Below are 14,139 nucleotides of genomic sequence, written 5' to 3'. Positions count from 1 at the left end.
CAGGTGACATTCAAAATAAAACTCACCCTGCCAAATGAAGCAGAGAGAGACATGGCCCTGTCATAGTTCAAGAGCAACCATTACTTTCAAGAATGCTGATTTCTGTCTGGAACTCAGCATGTCTGTAAAGATCAAGCACCAGAAAATCAGGATTAACCAAGGTGCCAGCTGCCCAAAAAGGTCCCATTAACTCATGTGTAAATTTTAGGTGTCAAATATCTTAAAATCTAGGCTCTGGCTTATTTACAGATGTAGGCCATCCATATCCGCCATTGAAGTAGCTGGCAGGATCCCCAACAAACAAACCTGCGACACACAACTCCTGCCAACCAGTGCGTTCTCAGCCAGTGAGATGAGGTCAAGTCTTTCAGAATGGTTCTTTATGCTGTTTTTGGTTTAATCCAGCCCCTTCCCCCCCCCCCAGATTTTCACCACAGGACTGTCAAAATTATAAACGGCGTGTGTAACCAAATGCCATGCAAACACCAACCAGCAAACACTGGTCACGGTCGAAGCAGTATGTTAAAGGCAAAAGGAATAAAGAGGCAGAAAGCCAGACTGGCATTTGTGACACAGAGACATGGTTTTAAAGAAAAAATAATATTTATTTGCAATATAAACAAAGTCCCAATATTGGGTTCAGGATATATAGGGTCACACATTTTTCCTTCATAAACACAGAAAGCAAAACTGTCCCTCGCTAACAAATTCTCATTTATACGAAGAGGATGCATCTTTCTTTTTTCTTTCTTTCTTTCTTTTTTTTTAAAAAAGACCACCATTGGCACAGGAAGCCTTTATACAAACCAGCTTAACAAGATACAGATGCACTGTCTAAATCCCTGAAAAAATAAAAATTCCTCCTTGAGGTAAGATTCAGTTAGGAGATTCCGCATTTGCTTGCTCATCCACACACAAAGCACTCTACCTTTCCTGCCCCGATGACCCAGCAACCCCAACAATGCTAACATAAAAAAGGAACAAAAAGGAACAAAACCACCAACAACAAAAAAGACAAAAATCATTCCGATATTCTGGTAACGTTTCTTAAAAAATAATAATACACGCACACACGCACACATACCAGTTCTGTGATGCAACAGCATTAAAACATTCTTCCACATAGAGATTTATTTATTGGGGGGGGGTATAAAAACTGAATATTTTGAGGGGGGGAACTCCGTGGCTTTTAAAAAGTTACTTTGAGAGTGAAAGTGGAAAGGGAGATGAGAAGGAGGGAGGGGCTACATTGCAGGCAAGGAAGTTTTCCCATGCCCGCCATGCCCTCTTCCTGGGGGTGGGGAAAATAAGCACCACTTCTCCCTCTTCCAGTATAATACATTAGTGAGAAATATAAACAAGTCTTCTTGTTGTAGAAGGCACAGCAAAGAAGTTGCCCAGGAAAAAAAGAAGTTCACCAGAGAGCTCAAATGGGCTAAAAATAATAATAATCCACGTTTCCATGCCCCTTTTCTAAACAGCATTAATTCCATGCCCTCCTGTGGTTCATATGAGAGTTGTCCACTGGTTACGCACCAAAATGTCTCTGCTCTGCTCACGTCTTTTAAAATAGTAGAATCAGCTGATTCTTCTCACACCTCTCAGCTGCGCTCGCTCCTCCCTACACACACACACAACATCACACACACACACACACACACACACAACATCACACACACAGACACACAGAATTAAGTGCGCTGGATAAATGCCAACATCATTGAAAGTATTTTCATTGCTTCAGAAACTGGAATGATTTCAGGCCAGCTGGGTGATGTTAACAGTCATAATCGGCTGCGCAGAGCAGCTAAGAGCATCAAAACATGCCTCTACCAGCTCGGATGGAGGAGACTCGGGTAGCATCAGACTGGGGCCAGAGGGCAACGGGTGTAGGGTTAGGGGCGAGTTGTTGGTTTTTTGGCAAAAGGTGGTGTTTTTAAGAAAGCACAATGGCGCTTAGTCACCTTGGCTGATTCAGTGCAGAAGAGATTGTGAATGTGGGCATGGCAGAGAGTGGTATTATCACCAACTGGCCCTCACAAGTCATGAAAACGCCAACCAGATGCTAACAAGCAGCAACAACAGGTGCCCTCCTCTCTCTCTCTCTCTCTTACTCTCTCTCTCTCGCTCCCAAGTACCCAGTAACATGCCAGAATATATCAAGGCTTTACAAAGTGTGCAAAATGCATTTGGTCAATAGAAACATTTTGATTTTTTTCTCTCGTCTTTTTATCTAAAAACATGAACTCGAACAAGAACAGAATAAAATACTGGTTTTGCAACCTTGTCTGTACAAACTGTCAGGTACATACATATTTAAAAAGAGCTTGAACCCAAGAAAGAGTAAAGATTACCTCCTTTTCTTTTAAAAAACAAACAAAACAAAAGTAAACTGGGTTTTGAAACAACAGTCTCAGGCCAACACTTATTGATCAAGGTTGCCAAGTGCATGAGTCTCCTTTGCTTTCCACACCGAGCAAACACACACAAGTCGTTCTTAACGTGTGCGTGTGTGATACATGTATGTGTGTGTTTGCATGTGTGTGCGCGCGGTGTGTATCATGTCAGTCTCTACACACCCAGGAAAGCAGCTATTGCCAGTAACAGCTGTGTTCAGAATGCCAGGCAGGCCATCCCCCACATTAAGTAACTCTGATAAGGTAACTCCTCTGAACCCATTTTGATTTAGCATCAGAATACTAATAAATGGCACAAGCCTTTTCAGTAAAGCAGCAATTCAGACAGCTCTGCTTGGAGAAACCAGTTCTTTCAAGGCTGGCTGGAAAGACTTTCCGCTTAATGGATTTGAAATGCTCAAAGAGAAGCGATTCAAGGCTTTGGGGGGGTGTCCCCCAGACAAAATCCTCTTCATGTAGACTCCAAAGTGTTCAGTGGAAACAAGTTGTGATTGGTTGGAGTGGTGAAGTAGAGCTGTTCGGTGGGGGAGCGGTTGTCACACGGGCTGTTGAGCCCCAAAGTTCTTTCAAAGTCCAGGAGCTGGCCCATGAAGTTAAAGTTTGGGGAAATGTTGGACTTTTTCCTTTTGACAAAGTCATAGGCATCATTGAGAGACAGGTTGAGCTTTTGCATTAAATAGGCAACAGTTACCGTTACAGACCTGCTGATGCCGGCTAGGCAGTGAACCAAAATGCCACATTTCTTTGAACGGGCCTCATCTGAAAGAGACAAAAAAGGGAGAGGTTGAACATGCTGGACCACAGAAAGCTGCCTCTCTTTAAACCAGGGCGAGATGGAAGCCCGCATCAAACAGCTTAGGTCAAGTATTGCAACAGATTCATTATTCATCATCATCAACATCATACAGTTCCATGTATTGCTAGATAACTGGTAGCTTTCACCCGCAATTCATTGTATTTCCTCATAACTATATGCTTTCCTCAAGTCTCACATGATGACTAGTTGCGTGAACAGTGGCAATCAGCACTGTGTAGTTTACAAATATTAGCTCATTAAATCTTGGCACATAAAGATGATGTAAGCATGGAAGTGTCATAAAACGGAGAAGATAAGGAAGCAAGTCTCTTGAGGAAGGAAGACAGAATTGTAGTTCTGTCTCTGGAGTCCCCTGACTCTTCTTAAGACGGAGTTCAGGCCATTCTCGCTTCAAATTTAATTCTGGTATTAAGCAACAGCTAGGTGCCCAGCTGCAACTAGTCAAACTTGGAGGCACTGACATGTGTCAAAATACAACCACTAAGGCCAAATCTGCTAACTTTTTGAGGTCCCTTTTATTTTCGGAATCAGCTTCAGATGCTGCTGAAGAACTGAGGTTTGCTAAATAGTTGCGGGGTGGTTTTTTTGGAAGCAATATGGCAGCAGAGCTCCACACACAAAGTTATCAGCGATAAATAATTATATTCAAGCAGGCGGCAGCAGGGAAAGGAAGGTGAGATGCTGCTTAGTGGCAGACACAAACAGCTTTCACAAGCTAAAAATACTATCGGTGACTTGACTGCAGCATGTATTTAAAGTGCAATGCCTACACCTAACTGACACTGGCCAGTGTCTCTTCTCACAGCAGTCAGTTTGAGGCTGCAATCCTATGTTTGTTTCCCTGGGGTTAAACCCCGCTGAACTCAGGAGGACTTAGACACACACACACCACTGCACCGTGAATATGCATGTTGACCCATAACAAAGGCCACACAGCCCTAAAGCACATTTATGCAGAACTACATTCCACTGATGCCAAAGAGACTTACTTCAAACGTACATGTTAAGGCTTGGCTGCTAAGCCCAGAAACGTTTACAGCCTAACTACCTTAGCCAGAGACGGAAAGATGAGAGGTCATAAGCTACAGATAGCCAACGATAGCAGGGAAATAAAGAATGAACAAGTTTGACTTCTTAGCCCGCATTATTGTACAAGTCATGAAGCAGTGCCAGGTGACGAGGGCTGCTTTAACACAGCCACTTTTCAAGCAAAATAAATTTCCCAGAGGTCTTCTGGTGTCCTATTTGAACACTGATTCTTCCCCCCTCTATTTAGTCTTATAGTGAATGGGTGAGGTAAGCATTTCCTGTCATAAAAACCAAAGCAGAGTGTGGTTTTCACAGAAAGGATTTTTTTTTGGACTGAGACGGTGTCTAAATACCATGCTCCCCTCACATGCCTTTAAGCAAAAGCAAAATGATCAACTGATAAGAGCCTTTTTCATAGCGTGAGGTTTTGCGGCAGTACAAACCAACTAAGCTTGTACTTTTCTCCAGAGTATATTGGTTTAGAGAACACAGAACAGAAACAAGCAGCTTTAGCAGCACTGAGGTTTCCAAGCCTACAGTGCAGTCAAGCAGACCAGCACTTGTCCACTATCTCAACAAAACAGCTCTCCGGTTTGTATCTAATTAAGTCATATTTGCAGTACACCTACTGAAATCAGTGGACAAGCAGGTTTAGTCATGACTAACTTTAGTTCAATGATTTCCGTGGGTGTATTCTGAGTAGTGGGTGTGCATTCTGACTTAGCCAGAAACAAACTCCTGGACTGTTGTATTTTCAACTGTAGGGCACACAACTTTATTAGGTAAATATGAGCCATTAATGTGGCAGCCATAATATCTATTCCTGCATTACAAAAACAATTCTGGAAAGCTGGAACAATCGTAGAAGGATCCATTTGGACACTGTGTTTCCAAGCACAATTCAAAATGCAATGCCAATAATGTCCTACACACTTCTTGAGACCAATGTGGGCATTAAAAAAAACAAACAACCCAATAAAAATGTTATTTCTCAGGTGCTGAAAAGACAGTAAAGTTTTCTCCCTGGGGTGTGGCAGGGTGCCACAACTGAAAATACCCTTTTTCCAATTGTCATCTGCCTCACCTTAGAAGGCAAGTGCATTGAAAGGACTTCTGAAGATGACACTTGTGAACAGACATGTCCGTATCAGAGAAGGCACTCCCTAAATGACTGTGTTTTTATCTTGCTCATTCTTGCCATATTAATTGGCTGAATTTAACTTATTTAAATGTGCCCATTTTCATAGCATCTGTGAGCTGCCATGGAAGCAGAAACACTGATGGGCAGGATCCAAAGTTTTAAATAAGTTTTAGGTCCTTTAGGGGTTATGATCAGCATAGTGATTTTCTCTCCAAATAGCAATAATAAGCCCCTGTTCAGGGACTAGCTACTTCACACATGCATGCCCATTCATTACTTCAGCAGCCAGAGGTAATTTGAACGAGTTTCTAACACAGCTGGAACCTTCATCTTTGTTCACATGTTTAGCTTCATCTTTAGGAATCAAGGAACATACGCAACATGAGCAAAACAGCTCTTTCTTTTTCTCAGCGATTTTCTAAATGTGTCCCATTAAATCTTGGGGTTCACAATCATCTGAAGACTAGGAAGGGCAGGCAGCTTTCTCTGAAAGGCAGATTGCCCAGTTCTACTGATCTTCCCCTACCATCTCCTGGAGCAGGTAAGGCAAGGATGGGGAGTTTCAGATGTTTTGGACTACCAACCACCATCATCCCCGTCCATCGGCTATGCTAGCTGGAATCAGGCAGTGTCCGGGAGGCCAGCCATTCCCCATCTTTGTTCTAGGGAAAGGTGTCAGAAGGAGTGGTTTGCCAGGTGAGGCAGAACCGCTGCAACAGCTTCCAGCAGCAGCATCACTGTTGCTCACTGAGAAGGGAGAGGCAGGGGTGGGATTGCAGATGCTCAGGTTCCACCCACCCACAGCCTCACGTCAATGCTGCCAGGAGACTATCGCTGCAGCTCGCCCCCACTGGGTAAGTGGATCCTGGTTCTCGGGTGGAACATGGGGGGGGTGCCAATAGGCAATACTCCCTGTGTATGCACTGCAGAACATGTCTGTAAGCATTTGCAGCACACAGGGGGCTCCACAACAGATGCTTAGCAGATACTTCCTTGTGAAAAGTCTTTCCCCAAAGTCTAAAGCTCAAAAATGTCTGCTTTATCTACTTCCAAAAACACAAAGGAGCTTTCAAAAAAGTATTCTGTTTTCAAAGTTATTGGACACTCAAATTTACTCACAAACAGCATGAATAGGAAACCATGGACATATAGTATCATCAGCAGAACATTTAAACAAAAATAGACCATTTACAGGGCAACCCTACATATCTCTACTTAGACAGAATTCCCAGGGACTTCAATGGAACCAACTCCCAGGTAAGAGTTTACAAGATTTCAGCCCCAAAACACCAGCATGTAATTTGTTAAACGACATTTAAAATCTCTGCAATGTAACTTAGTTTCGCGGCAAATATAATGCCCACAAAGGTGGAAATTATAATTTAAAGCACAGCCCTGAAGCCCCGGAGAAAAAACAAGCCATCTTTAAAACTGTTCCACCACAGCCAACTGAAGCAAGGCTTTTTGACTTTGAAGTAAAGTCTGAAGTAGGAAAACTCAGTGTCTGACACTGGCACAATCACTAGGTACCAAAATTAGAAGGTGTAACATATATTTCGTGGAACCTAACAGCGAGCAGGTACTGAACCCCCAGGACTAGTTATGGAAAACTACTGATTGCTAAAGGAGCTCCTCCGCCGAGAACAGGATGTCCAACACCTACCAATGAAAGCAATGGCCTCGGGAAAGAATTGGGAGAGATTCTGACTCCAGTGATCCGAGATGGGAATCTGTTTGTACTTGAATTCTCCGTCGTGCTCAAACATGTTGGGGAGGTTGGGAGTAACGTTCAGGATGTACTTGATGCCGTATTTGCCCAAGACGTCCAAGTTGGTGGAATCTTTGGCACAACCCAGGTACAAATAGGGAAGAATCTGGACAGGAAAGGCCGGCTGGTTGTTTGGGACCGGGCTCCCATCGGATTCCGTGGCACTGCTAGGCTCCCTGTCCGATTCCCCATCCGAACAATCAGAGCTGATCCTCAGGCCTCCGAGACCAAGGACCGATGTAGGAGGAGAGTTGGTAGGAGATGAAGTGTCAAGATTGGTTTCACAATGCTCCGAGTATTCTGTCTGAAATTTGTTGAATCCACCTGCGGAGGTGAAGAGAAGGCGCACTTTAATATCACTTGCATCCTAAAGCTACCAATACATGAATACTTATTCATTACCAGGAAAAGCCACATATTTTAGCCATCTGTTTCCTCCTTAGCTAAATGCCCCTGAAAAGTCAATTTAACCTAAATTTTTTGCTTCAAGCGTATGGTCTGAATTAGGCCCAGATTGGTAGCATGGTGCTCTGTGTACAGTCACGTGGGGAAGAAAGGCAACTGCTCCTAGCATCGCATCCTGTGCAAGGGGAAGGATAGCTCAGTTGGTTAGAGTGTGGCGCTGGTAATGCCAAGGTTGCAGGTTCGATCTCCGTTTGGGACAGCTGCATATTCCTGCATTGCAGGGGTTGGGACTAGATGATCCCTCAGGGTCCCTTCCAACTCTACAATTCCAACCAAGGGCTCAAAAAAGCACTGGCACTGCCATCCTATACATGCCTGCTCAGAAGTGAGTCCCACTGGGTTTCGTGGGACTTACTTCTTAGCAGGTGCCCGGTTTTCTCATCCTCCTCTTTGGTGGTAATTACAGTTGCCAGCTCACCACACCACAAGCCTAGCCTGTTCATGTGTGACTTTCCACAGCAATTTAATATCCGGGAAGCAGCCAGTGAAAGTTTTCATAGCATGGAGATGTTTTAGGGACTGCTAATGCCTGCAGACCAAGCTGCTGTTGAAGCACAGGAGCAGGGGCTCAGGAAAAAAGCTGGCAGGCCCAACAGAAGTGCCAAGACAGCAGGAAATTTCAGGTGACTGCTGCAGTTTTCACTTGATCACACATCAATTACACTAGTATTACTGAAATGTGCTGTATGGCTCCACCTTTTCGTTTTGCCATGGCAGGAAAATGCTCTGAGGTGAGAAATCTGTGCCTCAACGTAATCTTTCGAGATGTAATGAGGATTACATGACAAAATGTTCGTCAGTTTAAAAACCAATCCCTGCATATTAGAAAACTAGACTGTCAGGGAGAAGAGTAAGCTTCAACCTTCTCCCAGACATTTAGCATTCGACGTGTAGGGTTGTTGTTATTTGCTAAGGGGAGGCATTCAATCATGAAAAAAACCCCACTTCACCTATAGTCTGAAGCAATTAAATCCACAAAATATGCACTAAAACTACCTGCTTCTTAAGGAGGAATATCCTAAACACATATTTAACATATGGCATGCATGCTTGACTTGAGAAAGAAAAAAGTGGGTGGGCAATATTAACATTTAATAAAATTATAGAAATGATGCCTGCCATTTTTCTTCTCCCACCTCCTCTCCCAGAGGGCTCCTGTGCATTTAAGATGAGCAGAAAATCAGCAGCTGCCACTTTCCAGCATGAAAATGCAGTGACAAGAAAAGCTTCACCTGTTGAATAACTAACTAACTACCTGTCATGTAACTGGCTAAAAGCATAGGGGCGCTGTTGGGCGGCGGAGATGGGTGGGTGTGCGTGTGACAACTCTCACAGCAACTCGGCTTGAAAACAAAAGTTCATTTCCAAGCAATGAAAACTTCATTAAGGAGAGCCGGTTCAAATAGAAGGCATTGTAAGATCTAGTCTCAAAGATATTGCTCAACATGTGGGGAAGGTATTAAGATATGCTGGGGCCAGTGAGGGTGGAGGAGGAGACAGGAACAGAAGTTTCCTTTTTCAAAATTATAGAGTGGCCACTGCCCGCTTATCACTTGGAACAGCAGCACAACTGGAGTGCTCAGAAAACAACCCTCGCAGAGTTGAGCAACTTGCTCCAATATTGTTTCAGTAAACTCAAGGATCTATTGAATGTGCAAGTAAAGGTCAGGAGTAAAACCATTCCCTTCTAATCATTTCTCTTTTGGCGCCTCTTTCCGACAGAGCAATTAGACAAGAAGAAATTTAATTTGCTCCTTCATGTACGCTAAGGAGGCGTTTAGCAGTCATTATGTGGATCTGATAAACAGTGTCATTATGGAAAGTCTCCTGGAAATTCCATGGGCTTGGCAGAGTTGTGGCAAGGTCACTGAACAGCACACACATCCCCTGCCATGTTCATTCATGAAGGGAAGAGAGGGAGAGGGAGAGGGAGAGAGAGTAGGTTCCCTTTTTTCCCCTCCTCAAGGAGAAAGACAATATGGAGAAGCCATTTTGGAATTTTAATTGGAAACATTTCCCACTGAGGCCCCAGAAAAAAAGCGAAGAGAAGGGAAAGCAGCAGCAGCAGCTTAACTCCTCCTTTTCTCCATTGCCTGCGAGTTTAAAGGAACTAGGGGGGAGTTAAGAAAGGGGGGAAATGCCAGGAGTACAGAATTCAGTTTAAATTAACACTGAACACTCATGAGAACTATTTAGGATATTGAGAAAGGAATGGGAAGCGCCAGAGAAGCTGAAGAAGTTAACATGGCAGCATGAGTTCAGCTACTAAAAAGAACCTTGAAACCTATAGTAGGAAAGAAGAGGACCCAGAATCCCCAATAACAGTTTCATCCTCCTTCCTCTGCGCCTCACATATACTGCCCAGTAATTCCCTTTATCCCTCCCCTCCTACCATCAGAAATCCCGTAATCAATCTACCAGTCTATCCATCAGCCTCGTCGCAAATGACAATATTGATTTGGTGTTGCCTACTATTCCTGCCTCAATCCTGCCGCCCAGTGACCACAGCAGTGTTGTGGTGTGGTGCATGTGTGTGTGTGTGTGTGTGTATTTGGGGGGAAGCAAAGTTATTACCGGTATCCTCATGCTGGTAGGCTCACTCAGAATGACTGTTTCGACTGCTTCTCAATGCCCCTCTTTTTGGGGGGGGGGGTGTTTTAGGAGTTCTGAATGGAGACTTTATAATGAACTAATATCTCAATTAAAAGTGCACTTCATTCAGAGATTGAGAGGCATAACAGAAGCATGGCACAGAATGGCACCAGAGAGGTAATTTAACTCAACCCATTGCCCAAAGGCAAGCACATCCACCAGTCAACCCTTCACCAGAAACACACACACACACACACAAGATCAAACTTTGGGAGGGGGGGTGCAAAAAGAGATGGGGAACTGCATATGATCAATACACCCACCCCTCCCACAGATTAGTTGTGGTTAAGGTAAAGGTACCCCTGACCGTTGTGGTTACTGGTCTCAAATAACCGCATGTAGTGAGAGAAGTCTTTTAGGGGAGATTGTTGCCGCTGTGTGAGAAGTTAGACCCACCATCCCCTTATTTAATTTCCTCCGTCTGTATAGAGGAGATTTCGTAAGGGCAACTAAGGAGGGAGTGAAGATCATAGATCCACACCAGGTCGGTGGACAAGGTGGGAAAACTAGGGATGGTGGTCAGAAAGAGGGAGGAGGGACTATTCCAAAACAGATGCTCACAAACCGGATTTCAGAATGAAGAGGCATGGAGGATTCACTCGGTGAATAAACCCATTCTGCCCCATTCATAGATATGGAAGAATCGGGCAGGAATAAGACCTTCCGTCGCTGGAACAAGGGAGGTGGGAGGGAATAATGTCTCTCACGCGAGAGATTTGTACCGCGCGGGGAGAGTGGTGGGAGGGAGGGGGGGTCGGCCGGCGGGAAGAGGTGCAACAAGAAGGGGAATCCGAGGTTTCAGCGGCCAATATCTGCCCATACTCGACACATGAAACCATTTTGAACGGCAAAAGAGCAGGAGCACAATCCTTCGCCAAAACGAGAAAGCTATAATCGCCTTTAAAGGGTGGGAAAAGTGCAACAACAGACCAGAAGTTTCCTTCGATTATTATCCCTGGTTTCTTAAGGGCGGCATTCCCAAAACACACTACAACGGGAGGCGAATCCTCAGGAACTACGGAAGGAAAAAGAGCTGCGATCCGGATCCGGATCCAGTCTGGATGGTGGCGAGAGATTGCGGGGAGGGGGGGGGGTTGCTGTTAGGCGGGAACCACGCCGGTTGCTCCGATGGGGGGTGCTACTAGCTAGCAGACCAGAGCTATCGGGGTGGGGAGCTTCCCCATGCTGCTAAAATCGTCCCGTCTCCCTCCCACCCCCGTCCACAGTCCCGCGCCCCCGGTACCTTTCAGGTAGAACGCCTTGCAGCCGTCGTCGCGCAGCTTCTGCAGCAGGAGCCCGAGGACAGAGCTGGGGGCGCCGCTGTCCTGCTGCCACTCGGCCGTGGCCTCGTCGTAGAGCAGGACGGTGTCCGCCTTGCAGCGCTTGGCGAAGCGTTCCTTGTCCTCGTTGTTGGGGATGATGGAGCGGATGGGCAGGTTGCCCTTCTTGAGGCGCCGGAGCATCAGGCTCGGGATGGCCAGGTTGATGGCGGTCTCGATGTGCGACGACTCGAAGAGCTCGTGCGGGCGGCAGTCGAGCAGCAGCAGCGAGCTGCCCCCGCTCGACTCCAGCTCCTCCTGCAGCCACTCCGCGCTCTTCCACGGCATCGCCGCAGCCATGGGAGCCCGCGGGGTGCTGCCCCAGATGTGATTTTTCATGAGGATCGCAAGGGAGGGGGGGAGGGGGTGGGGAGGGCAAAATCGCGGGGGGAGCGGAGGAGGAGAGCGGCCGCGCGTGGAAAACAAATCACTGTCGCGGCGCGGATGGGGTGAAAGAGAGAGAGAGAGAGCGGAATGCCCTCTGCAGCCTACTGTCCAAATCACCCAAGAAGCAAAAGAGTTAGTTTTAAAGGGAGAGGGGGAGAAAGAGAGATCCGGCAAAGGAGCCCGCGCTGCTTTGGAGATCCAAGCGCTCCAAGCGGATCGTCGTCCGCGTTCCCCTCGATTTCCTCGCCTGCAGCAGAGAGACGTTTCCTTCCACTTGCAGGAGCAGAAGGCGGGAGGGAGCGGGGGAGAAGAGCCTGGCTCTGCTCGTGCTTCTGGGATGGGGGAGGCGAGGAAGGCGCTCGCCAGGCTCTCGAGGCTGCTCCTCCTCCCCGGGAAAGGCTGCTTTCACTTGGTTCGGTTTGAGGCGCTGCTGCTGCTGCTGCTGCAAGAACCGCCGCGTTGTCCCGCTCGCTCCATCGCGGGCTCAGCCTGACAGCCTCAATTAAAAAGGGGCTTCGCCATCGGATCGGCGTGTCATGCTCCGGGAGGCGGGACTCGGCGCAGAGGGAGGGGCGAGCGGGGCGGAGAGGCCCGCCTTAAAGGGAAAGCCTCGCTCTTGCGTTCGGGCAGATGGCTACAAATGTTCACTTGCAACTAGCCGACCAAGAGGGGTGTCCGGCCCCCGGTCTCCTTCATGACGAGGATTGGACTCGGCATCCTTAGAAGCACGCTTTTTTCTTGCTCCGTTCTCCATTGTGTGTGTGCCAAGTTTATTTAAATGATGCTGAAATAGGAAGCCCTGTTGAGCTCCGTGAAATTTGCCTCTGGAAATAAAGGAGGGGGGAGGGCTCTGGAATGGGGGCGGACGGCGGACCCATAGGATCTCTCACCTCGGGTCCAAGGAGCGCCTGCAATCGATTTCACCAGAAGGGAATGCTTTTCTATTTCCTTACATTTGTTTAGAAAAGATAGTTCAAAGCCCCTGGAAAGTCCCTAGAAGATTGCCTCGCTTTAAAAGGAGGAATAAGAAGGGATCGTGGCTGCTGAACCACATGAAGTGTTCCTACCTTAATGCAACAGTGTTTATGGACTAGTTATTATCACTCCGAAAGGGAGAACCATAATAATACTTGTGGCAAGGGGGGGGGGATGTATTCAGTCCCTAGTCCTAGAGACATTTCAACGTCACCGCTTCAGCTTCAAGTGATTTATGACAACAACCAGCCTTCCCACATCAATAGACTTGGGCTGCTGTGAGGTTTCTTTTTCATGTGATTTGAGGACTAGGTACCATGAGCCAACTCCGCCAGATATTATCATGCTTGCCTCTCTCTGTGGGACCAATAATAGGATTCCCCGCGTCGTGAGCTTCAGTGCGCCCTTATACAACGTCAGGAGGTTATAATGAGCGGGATAGTCCACGATGCGTGCAAGGGCTTAAATATAATATGCGGCTTCAAACATGGGAAAGGCAGGCGCTGCTCGTCCCAGGAAACGACCAGAATTGTCCTCAGTGAGCTGGATGCTGGAAGAATGATCGCATTATTCATACAAAAATGGTAATAAAAAGGAAATAAAATATAAGCGGGGGAATAAAACGACTCGGCTTTCAGTGTTATTGACCGGATTCTGATTCTACATTCATACTGAGTACTTGATTGACAGAACCTGCTCCTGATCCCTTGCTGCTTTATTTAAATAATAATAATTTCCTTCTTGTTGACTTTCGCCTTTTAGGTGAGCCGCTTAGGTGGGCGGTGCTGGAATGCCAGAGGCCTATCAGGGGAGGGAGGCGGGGCTTTTAGAATATTGTGTATCAAGTCGCTAAGCGCGGGAAGGGGGACAGGAGGAAGTGAATGGAGCAGCGAAGCTAGAGCGGGCTTGCGCAGAAGACCAGCGGTTAGCCTTCCTGGGATTATAGTGGGGTTGATCTAAGCTAAGGCATTGTGAAAAGCGAGGCGATGCTCCCCCGCCCCTTTGCCTTTGCTTTCTGCATCCTGATGCTGTTCAAGGCGTGCAGGCTTCGGCATGCCCCGATGGGCAACTCAGGGCCTCCTCTCACAAAACCTTTTAGGTGATCAAGGTGTTTTAGTGCACACCTGTAAATGTTAGGTATGCGAGAAACGCGTGTTTACAAAAGTGCA

General features: G+C 46.6%; 1 protein-coding gene across 1 annotated transcript; it reads right to left on the bottom strand.

Annotated features, from left to right (window-relative positions):
- Positions 1-584: 584 nt before the first annotated feature.
- DUSP7 (dual specificity phosphatase 7) lies at positions 585-12,526 on the bottom strand. Its single transcript, XM_035106122.3, has 3 exons — positions 11,533-12,526; positions 7,068-7,496; positions 585-3,176 (listed from the first exon to the last, which is right to left on the bottom strand). The coding sequence occupies exons 1-3, from the start codon at positions 11,945-11,947 to the stop codon at positions 2,869-2,871; spliced, it is 1,152 nt and encodes a 383-aa protein (XP_034962013.3). The 5' UTR covers positions 11,948-12,526; the 3' UTR covers positions 585-2,868.
- Between the last annotated feature and the right edge of the window lie 1,613 nt (positions 12,527-14,139).

Source organism: Zootoca vivipara, chromosome 2 (genome assembly GCF_965207765.1).
Source record: "Zootoca vivipara chromosome 2, rZooViv2.hap1.1, whole genome shotgun sequence".
NCBI classification, from domain to species: Eukaryota; Metazoa; Chordata; class Lepidosauria; order Squamata; family Lacertidae; genus Zootoca; species Zootoca vivipara.
The sequence above is the reverse complement of the archived record's forward strand: the minus strand, read 5'-3'. Positions and strand labels throughout refer to the sequence as shown.

Coding starts and splice junctions, on each gene's coding strand:
- DUSP7 (XM_035106122.3), bottom strand. CDS start 11,947: ATGAAAAATCACATCTGGGGCAGCACCCCGCGGGCTCCCATGGCTGCG. Junction 7,497..11,532: donor CAAGGCGTTCTACCTGAAAG/GTACCGGGGGCG, acceptor TCACCTCCGCAG/GTGGATTCAACAAATTTCAG. Junction 3,177..7,067: donor CGAGGCCATTGCTTTCATTG/GTAGGTGTTGGA, acceptor TGTCTCTTTCAG/ATGAGGCCCGTTCAAAGAAA.